Source organism: Chinchilla lanigera, unplaced genomic scaffold, assembly GCF_000276665.1.
Source record: "Chinchilla lanigera isolate Chin_1 unplaced genomic scaffold, ChiLan1.0 scaffold00012, whole genome shotgun sequence".
NCBI lineage: Eukaryota > Metazoa > Chordata > Mammalia > Rodentia > Chinchillidae > Chinchilla > Chinchilla lanigera.
This window is the reverse complement of record NW_004955413.1, coordinates 33,142,454-33,157,881: the sequence shown is the minus strand read 5'-3', so window position 1 is coordinate 33,157,881 and position 15,428 is coordinate 33,142,454. Positions and strand designations below refer to the sequence as shown.

At 43.6% G+C, this 15,428-nt stretch overlaps 1 protein-coding gene across 4 annotated transcripts in view; it reads right to left on the bottom strand.

Moving 5' to 3' along the window:
• Positions 1-15,025, bottom strand: part of Mov10l1 (Mov10 RISC complex RNA helicase like 1) — a 66,041-nt gene extending 51,016 nt beyond the window's left edge. For 2 of the 4 annotated variants that reach the window (XM_005379538.1, XM_005379540.1), the window contains exons 1-4: positions 14,871-15,025; positions 12,596-12,780; positions 8,774-8,936; positions 755-867 (exon numbers count right to left, since the gene is read on the bottom strand). In XM_005379538.1, coding sequence (XP_005379595.1) covers positions 755-867; positions 8,774-8,936; positions 12,596-12,780; positions 14,871-14,964 — 555 coding nt within the window. In that variant the 5' untranslated portion in view covers positions 14,965-15,025. Of the gene's footprint in view, positions 1-754; positions 868-3,779; positions 3,829-8,773; positions 8,937-12,595; positions 12,781-13,385; positions 13,424-14,870 lie in introns of those variants that run through there. The other 2 variants (XM_005379543.2, XM_005379542.1) reach the window with 2 other exon arrangements.
• Positions 15,026-15,428: the final 403 nt, after the last annotated feature.

Below are 15,428 nucleotides of genomic sequence, written 5' to 3'. Positions count from 1 at the left end.
GGAGGGAATGCGGTGGCATGAAGGATAAAAAGATTACCTGGAGATGAGCAATAGTTCAATCACTGAGAGGGCCAGAAGGGCTACTCAACCAGACAGCAGGCAGAGTTAGGGAGACTCCCAGGAGTAGTACTGAAGTTGAGAACTCTCAGGCTTTCATTTAGAGCATCAGTGTAAGAGAAGAAAAGCAGTTTGGACAAGGAGCTGTCTCAAGGCTAGGCAGTTTTCCTGGGGGAAGGGGAAGGATAATGGCCAGACACAACATGCCTCACTCATCCATACTTCTTGTTGTTTAGCCACAGAGCCTGCGTGCTTTTGTCCCACAGTTTAACCACGCCAAAGTTAACCTTGCTCAAATCTCCCATGCTTAGTAAGGTTCAAAATGACACAGACACGCAGGGCCTGGAAGCTCAGGGCAGTGTGACATTCCCTTTCCACTCTCACAGCTAAGTTCAGGTTAGTACTTTACTGTGGTGCAAACTCACTCCCCAGACTACACCGCCTTAGAGGAAGCTCAAGTCCCACACCCCGTTCCCCTTGACCCCTCAATTCTCTACCATGCATAGTTTTTCCTTAGAGTATCTTAGCATATGCAAATACACACTGCAACTTAAGATTCAGTTATGTGAGCACTGAGTCATCTTGACTTCCCTAGGCAAATAGGCCAGTCCAAAGCTTTATCTATGTAGGCTTCTCAGTGCATACAGAGAATGCTGGTGGCAGAAACACGGGGAGGGGCCGCTCGTCAGTACACTACCTTGTCCACACGCTTGTATCTCAGCGGCTTCACCGTGACGGCCTCACTGTTCCACGTACCTGGCCGGATCCGATACTCAGCCTCCACCCAGTCCCCCTTGCACGGCTGGAACCCTGAAACGGCCAGAGAGAAAACCACAAGCAACACTCAAGAGTACAGTTCCCTCTGAGGTTGTGACACACTGATTTCATTCCTACATTCAAACATTTTTAAAACATGCTCACTCTACTTCCGTTAGAAATTCATTGACCTTAATACCCCTTTATCCAGACTAGTTAAATGAAGCAAGAGTGTTCAAGACTAAGCATACCTGGCTCATGAAGGAAGGGAAAGGGGCCCAGAGACAAACTGAAGTCAGGCTTGCAATCTCAGGATCCCACCTATTCAGAATATACTCCCTGGTTCTCCATTTTTATCAAAACAAAGAATCACCAATTGCAATAAAATAAGCTGAATTAGAACCCCTTGTATACACGTCCAGGTTCCAGCAGGTGCAAGCACGCTCTATCCTCTCCTCCTGACTCCTTCAGACAGGTTGTTTGTACCACCTTCCTGTCAGGAGCATACCCAAGTGGCTCAGTGGCAGAGGAAAATATACTTGGATTTGAGGGATTCCAGCTCAGGGATGGGGGGCGGGCACGTGCTGCCTGGCAGACCGCTGGTCTACAGAGAGCTGGGAAGAGGCCAGGCCTACTCTGAAGGACACTCAGGGCTGCCTGGCCTTGGACTGGCAGGGCTGGTGGTAACTGCAGCAGATTCGGTGACATATGTGACTGAGCTGTCCTCACAGACACAGTGAGTCTACAGAGGCTGCCATGAGATGGGTGTAAAAGTTAAGCCAGTTATAACCTTTGTGCCTGTTTTGGTATCGACACTTTGAAAGCATTAAGCTGTAAAACCGAAGGGTATAAATGAATACTGAATGTGCTTTTCAAGAAAGCTGGTGATAAACACATAACTGAGCCTATGTATCTGCTGCCATCTCCCCTCTGCATGACACTGCACTAACCATCTGAAAGCAGGAGACAGACCTGCTGCAGCAGCTTTAAGTTCAGTACCCTAAAACCACAATTCAACATATGCAGCCTTAGTGATACACATGCATACTGTTTTGTAAAGCATAACTTCGCTTATCAAATAACTGTTTAACATAACTTTGCTGTGCTTTCATACCAAAATTTCCTAGAAACAAATGAAAAGTTAAGCAATACCTGTTAACACGCTAATCAAAAAAATTATTTTTTTAAAGAAAGCAAAGTTAAGAAAATTCAAGTAAGAGTTTTTTTTTTCCCCTCATCAGTATTGTGGAGTCAAAGTAAAACTTATGGAAGAGCATTCTGTTGAAAGAAATATTTGACGATACCATGAATGTTACTATAAACTCAGTTTAAAAATCCAACAATGGAAAAAAAAAAAAAAGAAAAATCCAACAATGGAGATAAAAGTATTTGTGTTCACAGTGACAATATGCTAAATTCTGATTTAATAAGGCACTATAATAAAAGTAAGATCCTCACGTGTTAGGAAACTTATGGGCAGAATGGCACTTGGAATGGACCGTGACAGAGATGTAATCCTTGCCTCCAACCTTGCTGTCAACAGCTAAAGCACACGCAGCAGCGGAGGTTCACAGAGTACACAGGTAACTACCAGGAACCCACGGCGAAGCTGACAACACGCCTTGACTCTGGCCACCCTGGTTTCTCTTTGCTGCATTCACCAGTTGTGTTTTACAAATGCTCATGTTTCTCTCATTAAAAAAAGAAACCTCTATAATCCGGTTACTTTGTTAAAAATCACCTAGAAATCTTTCATCAAAGCATTTCATAAATGTGGAACCAAGAATCTTTAACTTTTGACATCTTTTGCAAATTACAGTTTTTGAGAATAAAACTTGTAAAAAAAAGACACAAAGGTAATGGAGGAAATGAACAAATCAGACCCAGAAGCTGTAGGTGTATGTGTGTGCACATGTACATGTGTGTTTATTTTCCAATACTGAGGACTGAACCCAAGACTTCACTGAGCTACACCCCCAGTGCTTTTAAAATTCTAAGTCAGGGTCTTTCTAAGTTGCTAAATTGCCCAGGCTGGACCTCAACTTGTAATCTTCCTGCCTCAATCTCCTCTAGCGCTGGGATTTACAGCCACACGCCACCATGCCCAGCTAATGTTCAATTCCATAACAGGATTTCCCCTTCGGTGTGAGGAGTTTTAAGGAGACCATTACTTTTAATTGGAAAAGCTGATGTTCTACAACGAGGTCCATGAGACATGTTCAAAAGAATCACAGAGACAGTTTATTTGCCAAGTTTTAGTTTGTAAAACTAAATGCCCATTTATGTTGAATAGAGGCAAAAAGACAGTACCTGTGAAAACAACTGTGCTATGACAGTTACACATTTCAACAGGAGAAAAAAAACAACCCCCATGACGTTGAACATTTTTTCATACATTTATTTGCCAATTGCATTTCTTCATCTGAGAACTGTGTATTCATCTCAGATGTCCATTTTTTTATTGGGTCTTTGAATTTTGGGGGCCTGACTTTTAAAAATTCTTTATATGTTCTAGATAGAAGTCCTCTGTGAGAGGAACAGCCGGCTAAAATTTTTTCCCAATTCGTGGGTTTTCTTTTTACTCTGGTTTTTTTTTTTTTTTTTTTTTTGTTTTTTTTTTTGGTTTTTCTCCGGTACCGGGAACCGAACTCACGACCTTGAGCTTGCCAGGCAGGCGCTTTGCCGCTGAGCTAAATCCCCAGCCCCTTCTTTTTACTCTGTTGGTGATTTCTTTTGATTAAAACACTGAGATTCCATCTTATCCCAGAAAAAATGGCCATCATCAAGAAGTCAACCAATAACAAATGCTAAAAAAAAATAAAAAATAAAAAAAAAATAAAACCACTGTCCAGACTTAAAAACAAACAAACAAATGCTAGAGGGGCTGCAGTGTTACAGCAAAAATTCAGGCTGTATTCCACAAGAGACCAAAGAGAACAGACAAAGTTTTAATTTAGACCAGTCACCTCTCATCCCAACTTGCAAGTCAGGGAAGCGGGCATGGACCTGCTTTGTTTCCAGCTTATATACATTTTTGGTTTCCATGGTAACAGATTGGAATGTTGTAGCCCTGGCCACACGTTGTTTTCCTTGTGCCACGTAACCAAGTCAGGGTCTAGTCATGAGTCCAACCACAATGATACATACTTTCTGTACTCTGTTCTATATGTCCTCCTTTAGATAACCATACATTTCCTTTATGGTTACAATGTTTGCCTAGGGCCAGGGAAGGGATGAAACAACCCAGGCAGGGTCATAGGTGGTTATCTGGGCCCTGGTGTTCCTTGTCTTTGGAGAAGCATTCCAGGGCTAAGTCAGGACTGCAAAAGTTAACTCTTTACAACCCCTCCGGGATGTTTCTCAAGACACATTTTGAGGCCTGCATTAAGACTAGAATTATTCTTACTTAAAATAATATGCTAGGAGTCATCATCCCCTACAGCAGGGAAAAAGGAACCCTTCTCCACTGTTGGTAGGAGTGTAGACTGGTACAACCACTGTGGAAATCACTGTGGTGATTCCTCAGAAAACTAGGATTAGAGGTCCCATTCTACCCAGCTATTCCCCTTCTGGGTATTTTTCCAGAAGAACTGAAAATATCATACCACAGCAATATATGTGCACCCAGTTTACAGGAGTGCAATTTGTCATCGCTAAATCTTGGAAACAACCCAAATGCCCATCAACTGAGGAATGGATAGAAAAGATGTGGTGTGTTTATACACTGGAGTATTACTCAGCTATAAAAAAGATAAACGAAGGGGGCTGGGGATTTAGCTCAGCGGCACAGCGCCTGCTTGGCAAGCGCAAGGTCGGGAGTTCAATTCCTGGTACCAAAAAAAAAGATAAACAAGGCTTTTATAGGAAAACGGATGCAACTAGAGACCATACTCCTAAATGAAATAAATCAGACCTGCATGTACAAACATTCTATTGTCTCCCTAGTGTAAGAACCTGAAAAAGTAAATAAAACTTGAAAGGTACAATAGATATTGTGAAGGCAAAAGAAGGTGTTCAAAGGGAAGGAACAACTGGGATGAGGAAAACGAGAAAAGAAAGAAAGGAGGGGAAAATATATATATGGACATACAAAGACAGCTGCGATAAATGCACTGCTAATGTCTATTGGTTTCTTGAAAGGAATACTTAATGCTTAAATTTTTCTTTTTCTGACCAATTTTGCATGATTATATCTGGCAATCTGAAAAACTAATTTGAAGACAACAATATGCAATATAACAACCATTGTTGAACCCCTACTATCTTGATTAGTGAAACCCTGAATTGTTTCTAATTTTTTAAAATTCTTTTTTATTCTCTTTAATTGCTTGATCAATCACACTTTCTTACATTTGGTAATCTGAGCAACTATGTTGAAGACAACAATATGTAATATAACAACCACTGTTAACTTCCTACCACCTTGTTTTGAAATTCTGTATTGTTTTTATTGTTTTTGTGTTGTTTTGTTTTTGTCTTGATTGTTGCTATCTTTTCTTTTCTCTTTAAAAAAAAAAAAAAGCCAGGTGTGCTGGCCCATGTCTATAATCCCAGCACTTGGGAGGCTGAGGTAGGAGGATCGTTGCAAGTCTGAGACCAGCCTGGGCTACAAAATGAGTCCAAGGCCAGCCTAAACTGCACAGTGAGACCCTGTCTCAAATAAATAACCATGTACTAAGAACATCATGTCCAGATAATTAATATAACTTGCTTTAATATACATAGACACTAGCATTTTTTTTTTTTTTTTTTGGTCCTTTTGAGATGGTCTCATTATACAGTTCACGGTGGCCTTGAGCTCACTTTGTAGCCCAGGCTGGTCTCAAACTCGCAACGATCCTCCTGCATCAGCCTCCCGAGTGCTGGGATTACAGGCATGAGCCACCACACCTGGCCTTAACACTAGCTCTTAGAAATATTTTTGCAAATACTTTTTGAATAATACTTTTAGAGAACCACTAATTTAGCTCAGCGGCACAGCGCCTGCCTGGCAAGTGCAAGGTCATGAGTTCGATTCCTGGTACCAGAAAAAAACCAAAAACCAAAACAAAACAATACTTTAGAGAATCACTAATATAATAAAATCAACTTGTTACCTGGTACACAAAAATTTCAAAAAAGGTTTAATTTTAATTAACCTGAACACCCCTCACTTCTCAGATGTGTACTAGAATGTACAAAGTCACCTGGTTGCACTCTGGGAGAGGACTGACACCCACTGTTGTGCCCCGGCCGGAAGTGCCCAGCCAGCCGTGCTCTCTGCCTGTCTCCATGGTGCCTCCTTCCTGTGCTGAGAGCAAGGCTGGGCTGTCCACAGGGAGCAGGGTGGGAAGTGGGTAGAGAGTGGGCAAGCACAGAAATGCTTTGGAGAGTGTGCAGCTCAGCAGGATGAAGGACCTGAGGTGGGGCTTGGAAGGTTGGGAGGGGAGGGGAGAGAGCAGGTGTTGGGCACAGGCTTTAGTGCAAAAACCTGAGGACCTCAGCAATGTACCACACTGGTCATCAAAGAAAACCCGAGACAAGGCAGACTCCCCCGGTCAGGTCTGGCACTGGACTCCAGGTCTAAGGAAGGCTTCAGAAAAGCTTTCAGGCCACCATTCACCATTTGGGATCCACATATTGGGCCACCGCCCCCTAGGCAACATTTGACAATATCCACACACATTCTAGGTTGTGTGTGTGTGTGAGAGAGACACTGCCCAGCGCTCTACAGGAGGGCCACAGCCACCAAGTACAATTTGGCCCAACTGTCAGGGCGCTGAGGGTGAGGAGCCCTGAGCTGAGTATACAGTTCCATTTAGCCGCCTTCACCCAAACGGTTAAAGGTTTACTGGACACTCAGCGTAATACCACCTGAGCTTCGTTTACTGATGTTAAGAATTCCCATTTCATGTGTGGTACAGATCTTGTCCAAGGAGGTTAGAGATCCTGCTCCTTAAGACTGTACAAGTCTTCTTTCCTCCTGAGTCACACTACAGCTTCCACTCACCTTCCAGGCCACAATTCACCTTCACTTCTACTGCTGAATGGGTCAGACCTCTCTGGGCCACCACAGGGGATGTGTCTGGGACACAGCTCAACGTGGCCAGCACATCTGCCACACCCTCATTCACCCACTCTGCCCTAGCTTGTCTGGACTTGAAGGAATCCCACCCACCTGGCCCCTACCACACTGTGTGTGTGTGTCCAGCAGACCATGAAACTACATTTCATGTGTTTACTTATTACTGTCTGTTCTCTCTTGCACCAGGATGTGAACTCTGTGCAGCTCACAGTGGTAGGGTAAGCCACTGATGTCTGCTGAATTAATGTCAGAAAGGAAACACTACCTTATGACTTCCCAGTAAGGATATGAAAAATTTAGCACAATTCTTCCTTTTCTTATCTCAAGGTTGAGGTTATAAAAAAAGTTTTATGGAGTAAAAACATGTTTTCTCAGGCATATTGGTGCCACCAGCTCAGAAGGGAATAGCTTTCAGGGAGGCCTTGTGTACTTCAAGCTGTACTACTTGGCCTTCTTTGCAAGTTTTCTGAGCTCTGTTTCCTATTTCCACTGTCATGGTTTTCATTGTATTTTCTTTCAAGAATATTCTTTTGCTATGGTCCCTGGGTCTCATGACTGTATTCATAGCAATTCTCACATCTCTAAGCATAACTCAGCCTCAAAAGGAACTGACTTTGCCTCATTTGAATTTTCTGGTACCAAGAAACTCACTGGCCTAAGTTTGTCTTTAACTCCCAGTGTGAACTTTCTCTTCTGCATCTCCCATCAGTGTCCACAGCATGAAACCTTCCCTCTTCTCCATGTGGACACCTCCCAGTGAGGCCACCCTAGGAGCAGCTTCTGGACAGCGTGGCCAAGGGGCCTGATCAATCACAGGCCTCTTTCCCAAGAAGTGAGAGCTTCTCTAACAGAACAGAATTCAAAGTCCCAGATAGCTCTGTATTTCATTTTGGGGATTCAGGGTTAACAATCAAGGTCATGCTGGGCTGAGCCAACTGTCCCCAATTGTCAACCTGGTTGAAGAGCAACTGACTGTGCTTAAGGCAGCAGAAAACTCTATTAATTTTAAAACATGCAGCCCATGCTAGGCTGGTGAAATTCAGCCAAGAACATACCTTCCCCACTGCATGTGTGGCACATGTCTATGATCTCAGCTACTGAGCAGGTTGAGAAGAGGAGAACAGCAAATTGAAGGCCAGCCTGGGCAACTCAGCGAGACCTTGTGTCAAAATAAAAATTTAAAAGAGCTGGAGATGTAGCTTTCTGGAAAACACTTGCCTTGCACACATGAGGCTCTAGATTCAATGTGGCACATACATACACGAAAGAAAGCAAGCCAGAATGGAATGAGCTTCCCCAGGCAGCATTTCTAATTCCCACCCTATCTGCCATGTGTACAGGTATGTTTCTCCCTGGAGAGAGCAGTCTCACTTATATTAGTCTCCCAGCGTCTAGCTGCACACTCACAACTCTAGAGAGCAGATGCACAACAGCAGCCATGGAATTAAACTCTATAAAAAACACCAACCAATTATTTCTTTAGGCATAAAAAATAGACCAGCTAAATATGTAATTCAAAACGGTTATATACTCTTAGAAAGGTACAAACTGATTGTCAAGCCCTATTTTAAAAGATGTGAAATACCTTAAGTACCTCTGTCTAGCTGTGACACTGTTGATTTGGATTAGAAGCTTAGTAATTATGTGGAAGGAGCAACTAGTTGGAAAGTAGTGACTGCATTCAACCAAGGAACACAAAACAAATGGGAGCATGAGTTTAAACAGTGACTCGTGAACCCATCCGAAGTCCACCCACCACTCCACAGGCCCTGCATGAGGCCAGCAGAAATCTGACTCTTTTAATGATGTGTGTAGTCATTTCAAACAAATTCATAAAAATTATTTAAAAAACACAAAGCCTAACTTTAAATACATAATAGAAACCCATCTGGCTACCTTCACACACATTCTCCAGAGAGAAGTAGGTGGTCTGATTGATGTAGCCAGCACCTTCCATCAGGGAAGTCACACAGCCAATCAGTACTCGCGGCCTGGAATCTGTCGGTTCCGTGCCATGGTTTTTGCTGTCATCTTCCCATTTGTCAGAGACAGCATCCACCTGCAAAACAAAGCAATCTTTCATTTATTATAAGAGGAGAACAAGGAAAAAATAACTTAGGCCAATATTCCTGTCTTACTCCATTTGGACTGGGAAGACCAAGATCAAGGCGAGACAGTTTTGATGTCAGATGAGGATCCATCCTGATTCATACTGACCTCTTGCTGCATCCTCATGTGATCCAAGGCACAAGGGAGCTCTCTGGGGTATCTTTTGTGAGGGCACGAGGGCTCTGTCTTTTCAAAGGCTCATCTACTAAGATCACCTTGGGTGTTAGATTTCAACTTATACATTTATGGCAACACAAGCTCTGAGTCTATAACAATCCTATATGAATACAGGTGCAAAAATCTTCAACAACGTATTAACAAACTGAATACAGCAGCAGGGTCAAAGTGTTCTATGTCATGACCACGTCCGATTTCTCCTAGAATGCAAGAGTGGTTCAACATCTGAAATTCTGTTAATACACACCACATGACAAGATTAAGAAAAATCCCCATACTGTTATTTCACTGGACACAGGAAAAGCATTTAGGAAAAAAGCATCTGACAAAATTCAACATCCCTTTACAATATACTCAATAAACTAGGAATAAAAGGAAACTTCAACATGATAAAGACCATAAATGAAAAATCCATAGCAACCCACTGCTGCAAGATGGACAGCTTCTCCGCTAAGATCAGCAACAAAGCAAGGATGCCTACTCTCACTACTTTTATTAAACATTGTTCTGGAAGTTATCACTGAAGTAATTAAGCAAAAAAATTTTTTTAATTAAAAAAACGAAAAGCATCTAAATTAGAAAACAAGTAATTTCTCTGTACACATATGGCTTGATCTTACATGTAGAAAAATCTAAAGATTTCACCCTCCAAAAAAAACACCAAGAAGTTAGAGCCAATAAATGAAATCAGCAAGGCAGTAGGATACAAAGTCAAGACACAAAAACTGATTTTATTTGTATGGACTTGCAATAAATAATCTCCAAAGGAAATTAAGCACCATAAAAAATACTTAGGAACCTTCTTAACCAAGGATATGGGAGTCTGTACACTGAAAACAAATCAATGATGAATGAAACAAAAGCCCTAAACATCATTCTATGGGCTGGAGACTCATCAAGGGGTTCCACTTTGCATGTCATAACACCTAGGCCAGGGCTGCCTGAAGAACTTTCTGTGACAATGGGAACATCCTCTACTTGTGCTGCCTAATTCCGCACAAACTAGCTATGTTTAGTACTTGAAATGTGGCTAATGAAACTGATGAACTAATTTTATATTTTATTTTTAAGAAATTTAAATAGCTATACATAGCTGATGGCTACCACACTGAATAATACAATTTTAGAATTTGAATTATTTATTTTTATATACATGTATTATTTTTAAAACTTAGGAATGTGGTATTAAGCATTAAGATGGTACTTATTAAATAACAAAAATATAAATCAAATGTTTTTAGAAAGTAGTTAAGAACTTTCATTAAGTTTGCTAGCTTCCAAATTACATAAAAAATCAAAACCTTTCCTAGGTCAGAAGAAAAAAAAAGTATTTGAACATACTATGCAAAATTATACTGATAATAAAACAATACAAAAAATTCTTGGAAATGAGATATTTCCACAACTTTCAAAAGAGGAAAACTACTGAACTGTAAAAAGAGTAGAAAGGAGAACTTCAATAAATGTAAATGACCCAAATGTCAATTGTCCCAAGTAGAATCCATAAACTCAGTGCCATCCAAAGCACACTGGAGCAGAGAATTAACCACAAAAAGATTATTCAGAATTCATGAAGAGTCAGGAAGGTCCCACTCACAAATCAGGTAACGAAAGCAGGCTTACAGCAGCCATGCCACAGGAACCCACAGGACAGGCTATGGGATTTCAGGGTATGGAAAGTGACCTTCCAAATGAGTAGGGAAAAATGGGTTTCTTAGGAGACTGGCTAGCTTAGGGAAGAAACGTCCGGTTCCTTCTCTGTCTGTGTACCACAACAAATGTCAGGCATATTACACATTTAAATATCAATAAACAAATAATTTACAGAAGAAAAGTTCAGTGAACATTCGTGCTAAGAAACAGAATAAGCCTAAGAATTCCCACAGAGCCCAAAATCTGCACAGAAAAGACTGTTACATTTCATTACTTAAAATGGAACAGTGAAACAAAGTGGATAATCTTGTAGAAAATATCTGTAACACTTTCACATAACAATTCTTCTTAAAAGAGTCTAATTTCCCTAATAAGCTGTAATCAACCAAAAAAATAGACAAAAGACATGAAGATAATTCATAGGAAAAAAAATGAATGTACTTTAAGAGTTGTAAGTGAATTAAAATCCTAAGATCATCTTTTACTTATTAGACTAGCAAAGATTTCCAAGCTTGATAATACCTGTCAATCATTATTACATAGCAGTCTGTCTCTCATTCTATTCCTGAGAGTGTGAACTAGTACAATACCATTTGAGCATAACCATTAAATTATTAACTCTGCATACACTTTGACCTAGCAATTCTACTTCCATGAATTTTTTTTTAATTTATTTTTTGGCGCTAGAAATTGAACCCGAAGTGTTCACACTGAGCTACATCTCCAGACCTTTTTTGTTATTTTTTTTATTTTAATTCCAGGTCTCACTAAGATGTTCAGGTTAGGTTCCAACGTGTGCTCCTCCTGCCTCTCATTACAGGCATGTACCACCACACCTGGCTCTAACAATTCATACTGCAAGAATACTATTTTTATGTGAAAAAGGAAGATGCTGAGTAACAGTCCACTAATTATCTCTACTAATCAGATAACAAAGGGTCCAATAATTATAATTTTTTTAAAACACTAGAAGAGGGTCCAGCCCACCCCCCACCCCAGCTCCTGCAAAGCCCACCCTGCTGCCACCTCTTCCTTTTTCCAATGGCTCCTGAGGTGGTAACCTGAGGCGGCGAGCTAGCCAACAGTTATATCACCACTGACACCACCACCACGGCCACGAAAGGCACCAAGATGGCAGAGTGGTAAGCAGCACAGAAAGAGCCTCTCTGAGTGTTGCTGTCATCCAGATGCTGGACTATAGCAACGTGAGGAAGGCAAGACAGAGGGAAGTGGGTCTCCTGGACCGAGGAAGGATCTGAGCCCATAAACTGAAGCCCATAGAGGGAGCAACCTCCACGAAGGGGAAGGAGGGAGCCAGGAGTACCTTCTCCCTGAGACGGGACTCACTGCATGAGAAGAGATTCAAGAACACCAGAAGAAAAAACTGTTAACAGTAATTTCTATGGCAATACATACCTATACATTTATAGGCAAACTTTCCCATTTGAATTATAAATTTCTATGAAGTTTCAATAATTTATTATGACCGTGATTTATTTAAAGTAGAAATTATAAAGAATAAAAGTAAGCTGGGCATGGTGGTACATGTTTGTACAGTAGTCCTGGCACTCAGAAGCCTGAGACAGGATAGAGAATTAGTTTAAGGTCCAGGCTATATAGTTAAGAACCTGTCTCAAAACCAAAAAAAAATAAAAATAAAAATAAAAAGAGAAGAAAAGGAACCAAAGCGCCCCTTTAAAGGTATACTCCACTCTCTCCCTCCCTGCCATGACACCTGTGAGAGAGGCTGAAACTGCTCTTGAATGAGCTGAGACTTACCCTAATTGCTTTCAGTCCATTTGACACTTTATTTTCTTCCACAAGTGCAACAACTTCCTGTCCAACATTCAGAACCACACTGCCAGTCACAGCCTCATTGGAGAAGTAGATCAAATCATCAATCATGCCATAATCACTGCAATACCTTGTCACGACACCCTGCACGGTTTTCAACCTGGTGTCACCTGCGTAAGGTAAGCAAAGAGGTTACACTGGACACAAAAGCAAGCTCCACTACAATTAAGCTCTACCAAAGAAAGGCAGAACATGAAGGTCCACATGGGGAGCTGGGGATTTAGCTCAGCGGCACAGCGCCTGCCTGGCAAGCACGAAGTCGTGAGTTTGATTCCTGGTACTGGAAGAAAACAAAAAAACAAAAAAACAAACAAAAAAAAGAAGGTCTACATGAGATGGGACCTTAATGGGCTGGATGTGAGACACAGAGACCCTGTCAGGGAATAGAGTTTAGGATGTAGGATTTTTGAGGCAGAGGTGCTAGTTCTCCGCGTATAGATGGGCGGATATGGTAGTGAGAGCCCTGACCGCAAAGCCAGACTGCCTGAGTTTCACTTAAATCTACTCTACTACCATGTATCACCCTAGGTGTGTTCCTCAACCACTACATGCCAGTTTTCATCTACAAAATGGAGCCAGGGAAATAGCTCAGAAGCACAAGCACCTGCCTGGCATGCGCAAGGACCTGAGTTTGATTCCTGGTGTATAAAAAAAAAAAAGAACATCTATAAAATGGGAACAACAACCATCATGACAGAACACACATACAAAGTACCTCTAGAGCTTTGTGGGGCTGGCAAGCCCACTGTTAGATTTATATGAGGATCTGGGGAATCCTCTACATGTGCTGTTACTATCACCTTCTCTCATCACCATCAATACCATTAGCTGCAGCCCCAAGAGACTGGGTAAGCTCTGATAAACAAAGCAGAGGGTATGGGAAGGTGCATCTGGCCCAGGAGCTGTGCAGACTGTCAGGCTCTGTGACCTACTGGTATGGTTTAAATCAAATGTGTTCCCCGAAGGTCTTGCACGTTCAGAAGGTGATTGATCACAGGGTGCTATGCTCATCCATTGATTCATCTATTGATGAATTAATAGCAGACTGGGATTTTAGGAGGTGGGTCCCGTTTGGAGGTGGTCACTGGGGTATGACCTGGAAGGGTGTGTTCTTATCCAGGGCTCCTTTCTTCTCTCTTTGCTTCCTGGCTGCCATGAGGTGAGCAGCTTTCCTCTGCCTGGCCCTCCTACCATTAGATTCTTGCCATGGAGCCATGTGACCATAGACTGAGTTCCCTGGAAACCATGAGGCAAATAAAATTTCTCCTCTTTTAAGTTTTGAGTATTGGGTCCCAGTGACCAGAAGGTGACTGAGACATTCATCAAGTGTCTGGAGCTGCAGCGACCATCCTCAAGCCTGAACCGCATGTTCCCTGCCCCTTCCCCTAAGACACCTCTGGTGCTCAGGTCACCTTCTGGTAGAGGAAGTTTAGTGCTGCAGGGAGATGGAGCTCAAGCTGTCACTGAAAGCCCAGGTCCACTCCATTATGACAGGAAGGGACTTGCTTTAGGCTGGCTAGAGGCACTGGCACGTCTGCACACAGATGGCTTTTACCAAATGTCCTCAATTTTACCAGTTTCACTCCTGTTTTTTTTTTTCCTCTTTGAGACAGGGGCTCACGATGTAGCCCAGGCTGGCCTCACACTCCTGTGGGAATCCAGCCTTCCCGAGTGCTGGGGTTACAGGCGTGTGCCAACACCACGCCTCGCTCCCACTGCTATTTCCGGCGTCCCTTGTGAAGACTGTCCCGCTTGTAGAGGTGAGAGGAAGCACTGGGAACTTCTCCCCGCGTTGAGTCCCCGGCCTGGGGAGGAGAGTGGAGGGACGTCAGAGGCCAGGAGAGGAGCGCGGGGCGTGTACTCCAGAAGGACAGCGCAGCGGGATGGGACGACGCTTCTCAGAGCTCTGCAGGCGACATGTGGCCGGGGACAGGATGGCCATGTCACCTCGCTGAGGCAGCGCGACCGACGGGAGCAAGGCACACAGCGAACGGGGCTGGGTCCGGCACAGTGCAGAGCGCTCCGCGTGTCCCCGGCCCCGGAAGCCAGACGCCCGGCAGGCAAGGCGCGCGCACGCCCGGACCTCCGTCCCTGTCACTCGCAGGCGCTGCAAACCCGACCACCCCCTGCGCTCTGTGCCCACTGGAGGACCCTGTGGGTGACAGATGTCTGCAGGGTGCCCCATTCGGCCCACGCGCACCTTCCACGAGCTCCTGCCCAGGACACCGGTCCTCCTCCGCGGAGTCTTCCCTTCTCCAGAAGAAGGCCACCACTTTAGCTGCGAGGCGCAACATGGCTGCTGCTCGCTTCTGCCGCCCCGCCGGAGGCGCCTGCACGCGGCTTCTGCCCCCAGCCAATGGGAGGACCGCGTCTGCGCCTGCGCATGCCTCCCGTGGGCCTCGGCCAATGGGGCCACCGCGCCTCCTACCCCTTCCGCTGCTTTGGCCAATTAGGGTCGTGGAGGTGGCCAAGACCGTTAGCTGTCCGGGCACGTGAGGGAACCCGTGGTGCCTTGTGGGAGTGACAGCAAGCCTAGCGAGCTGAGCGCCCCGCCGGGTGGGCGGGGTCTCTACGCTGCGGGAAGGAAGATTCTGTCCTCCAGCTCTGCCTGACGCCTGGAGTCGTTTTCTAGATAATCTTCATCTAATCGAGGGAACTTGTGTGGCCTTGGAGTTTTCTTTGTGGGAAAGTTTTCAACTACAAATTTAACTTCTGCATTAGCTATAGGGCTATCCAAATTATCGGTGTAACTTGAGCA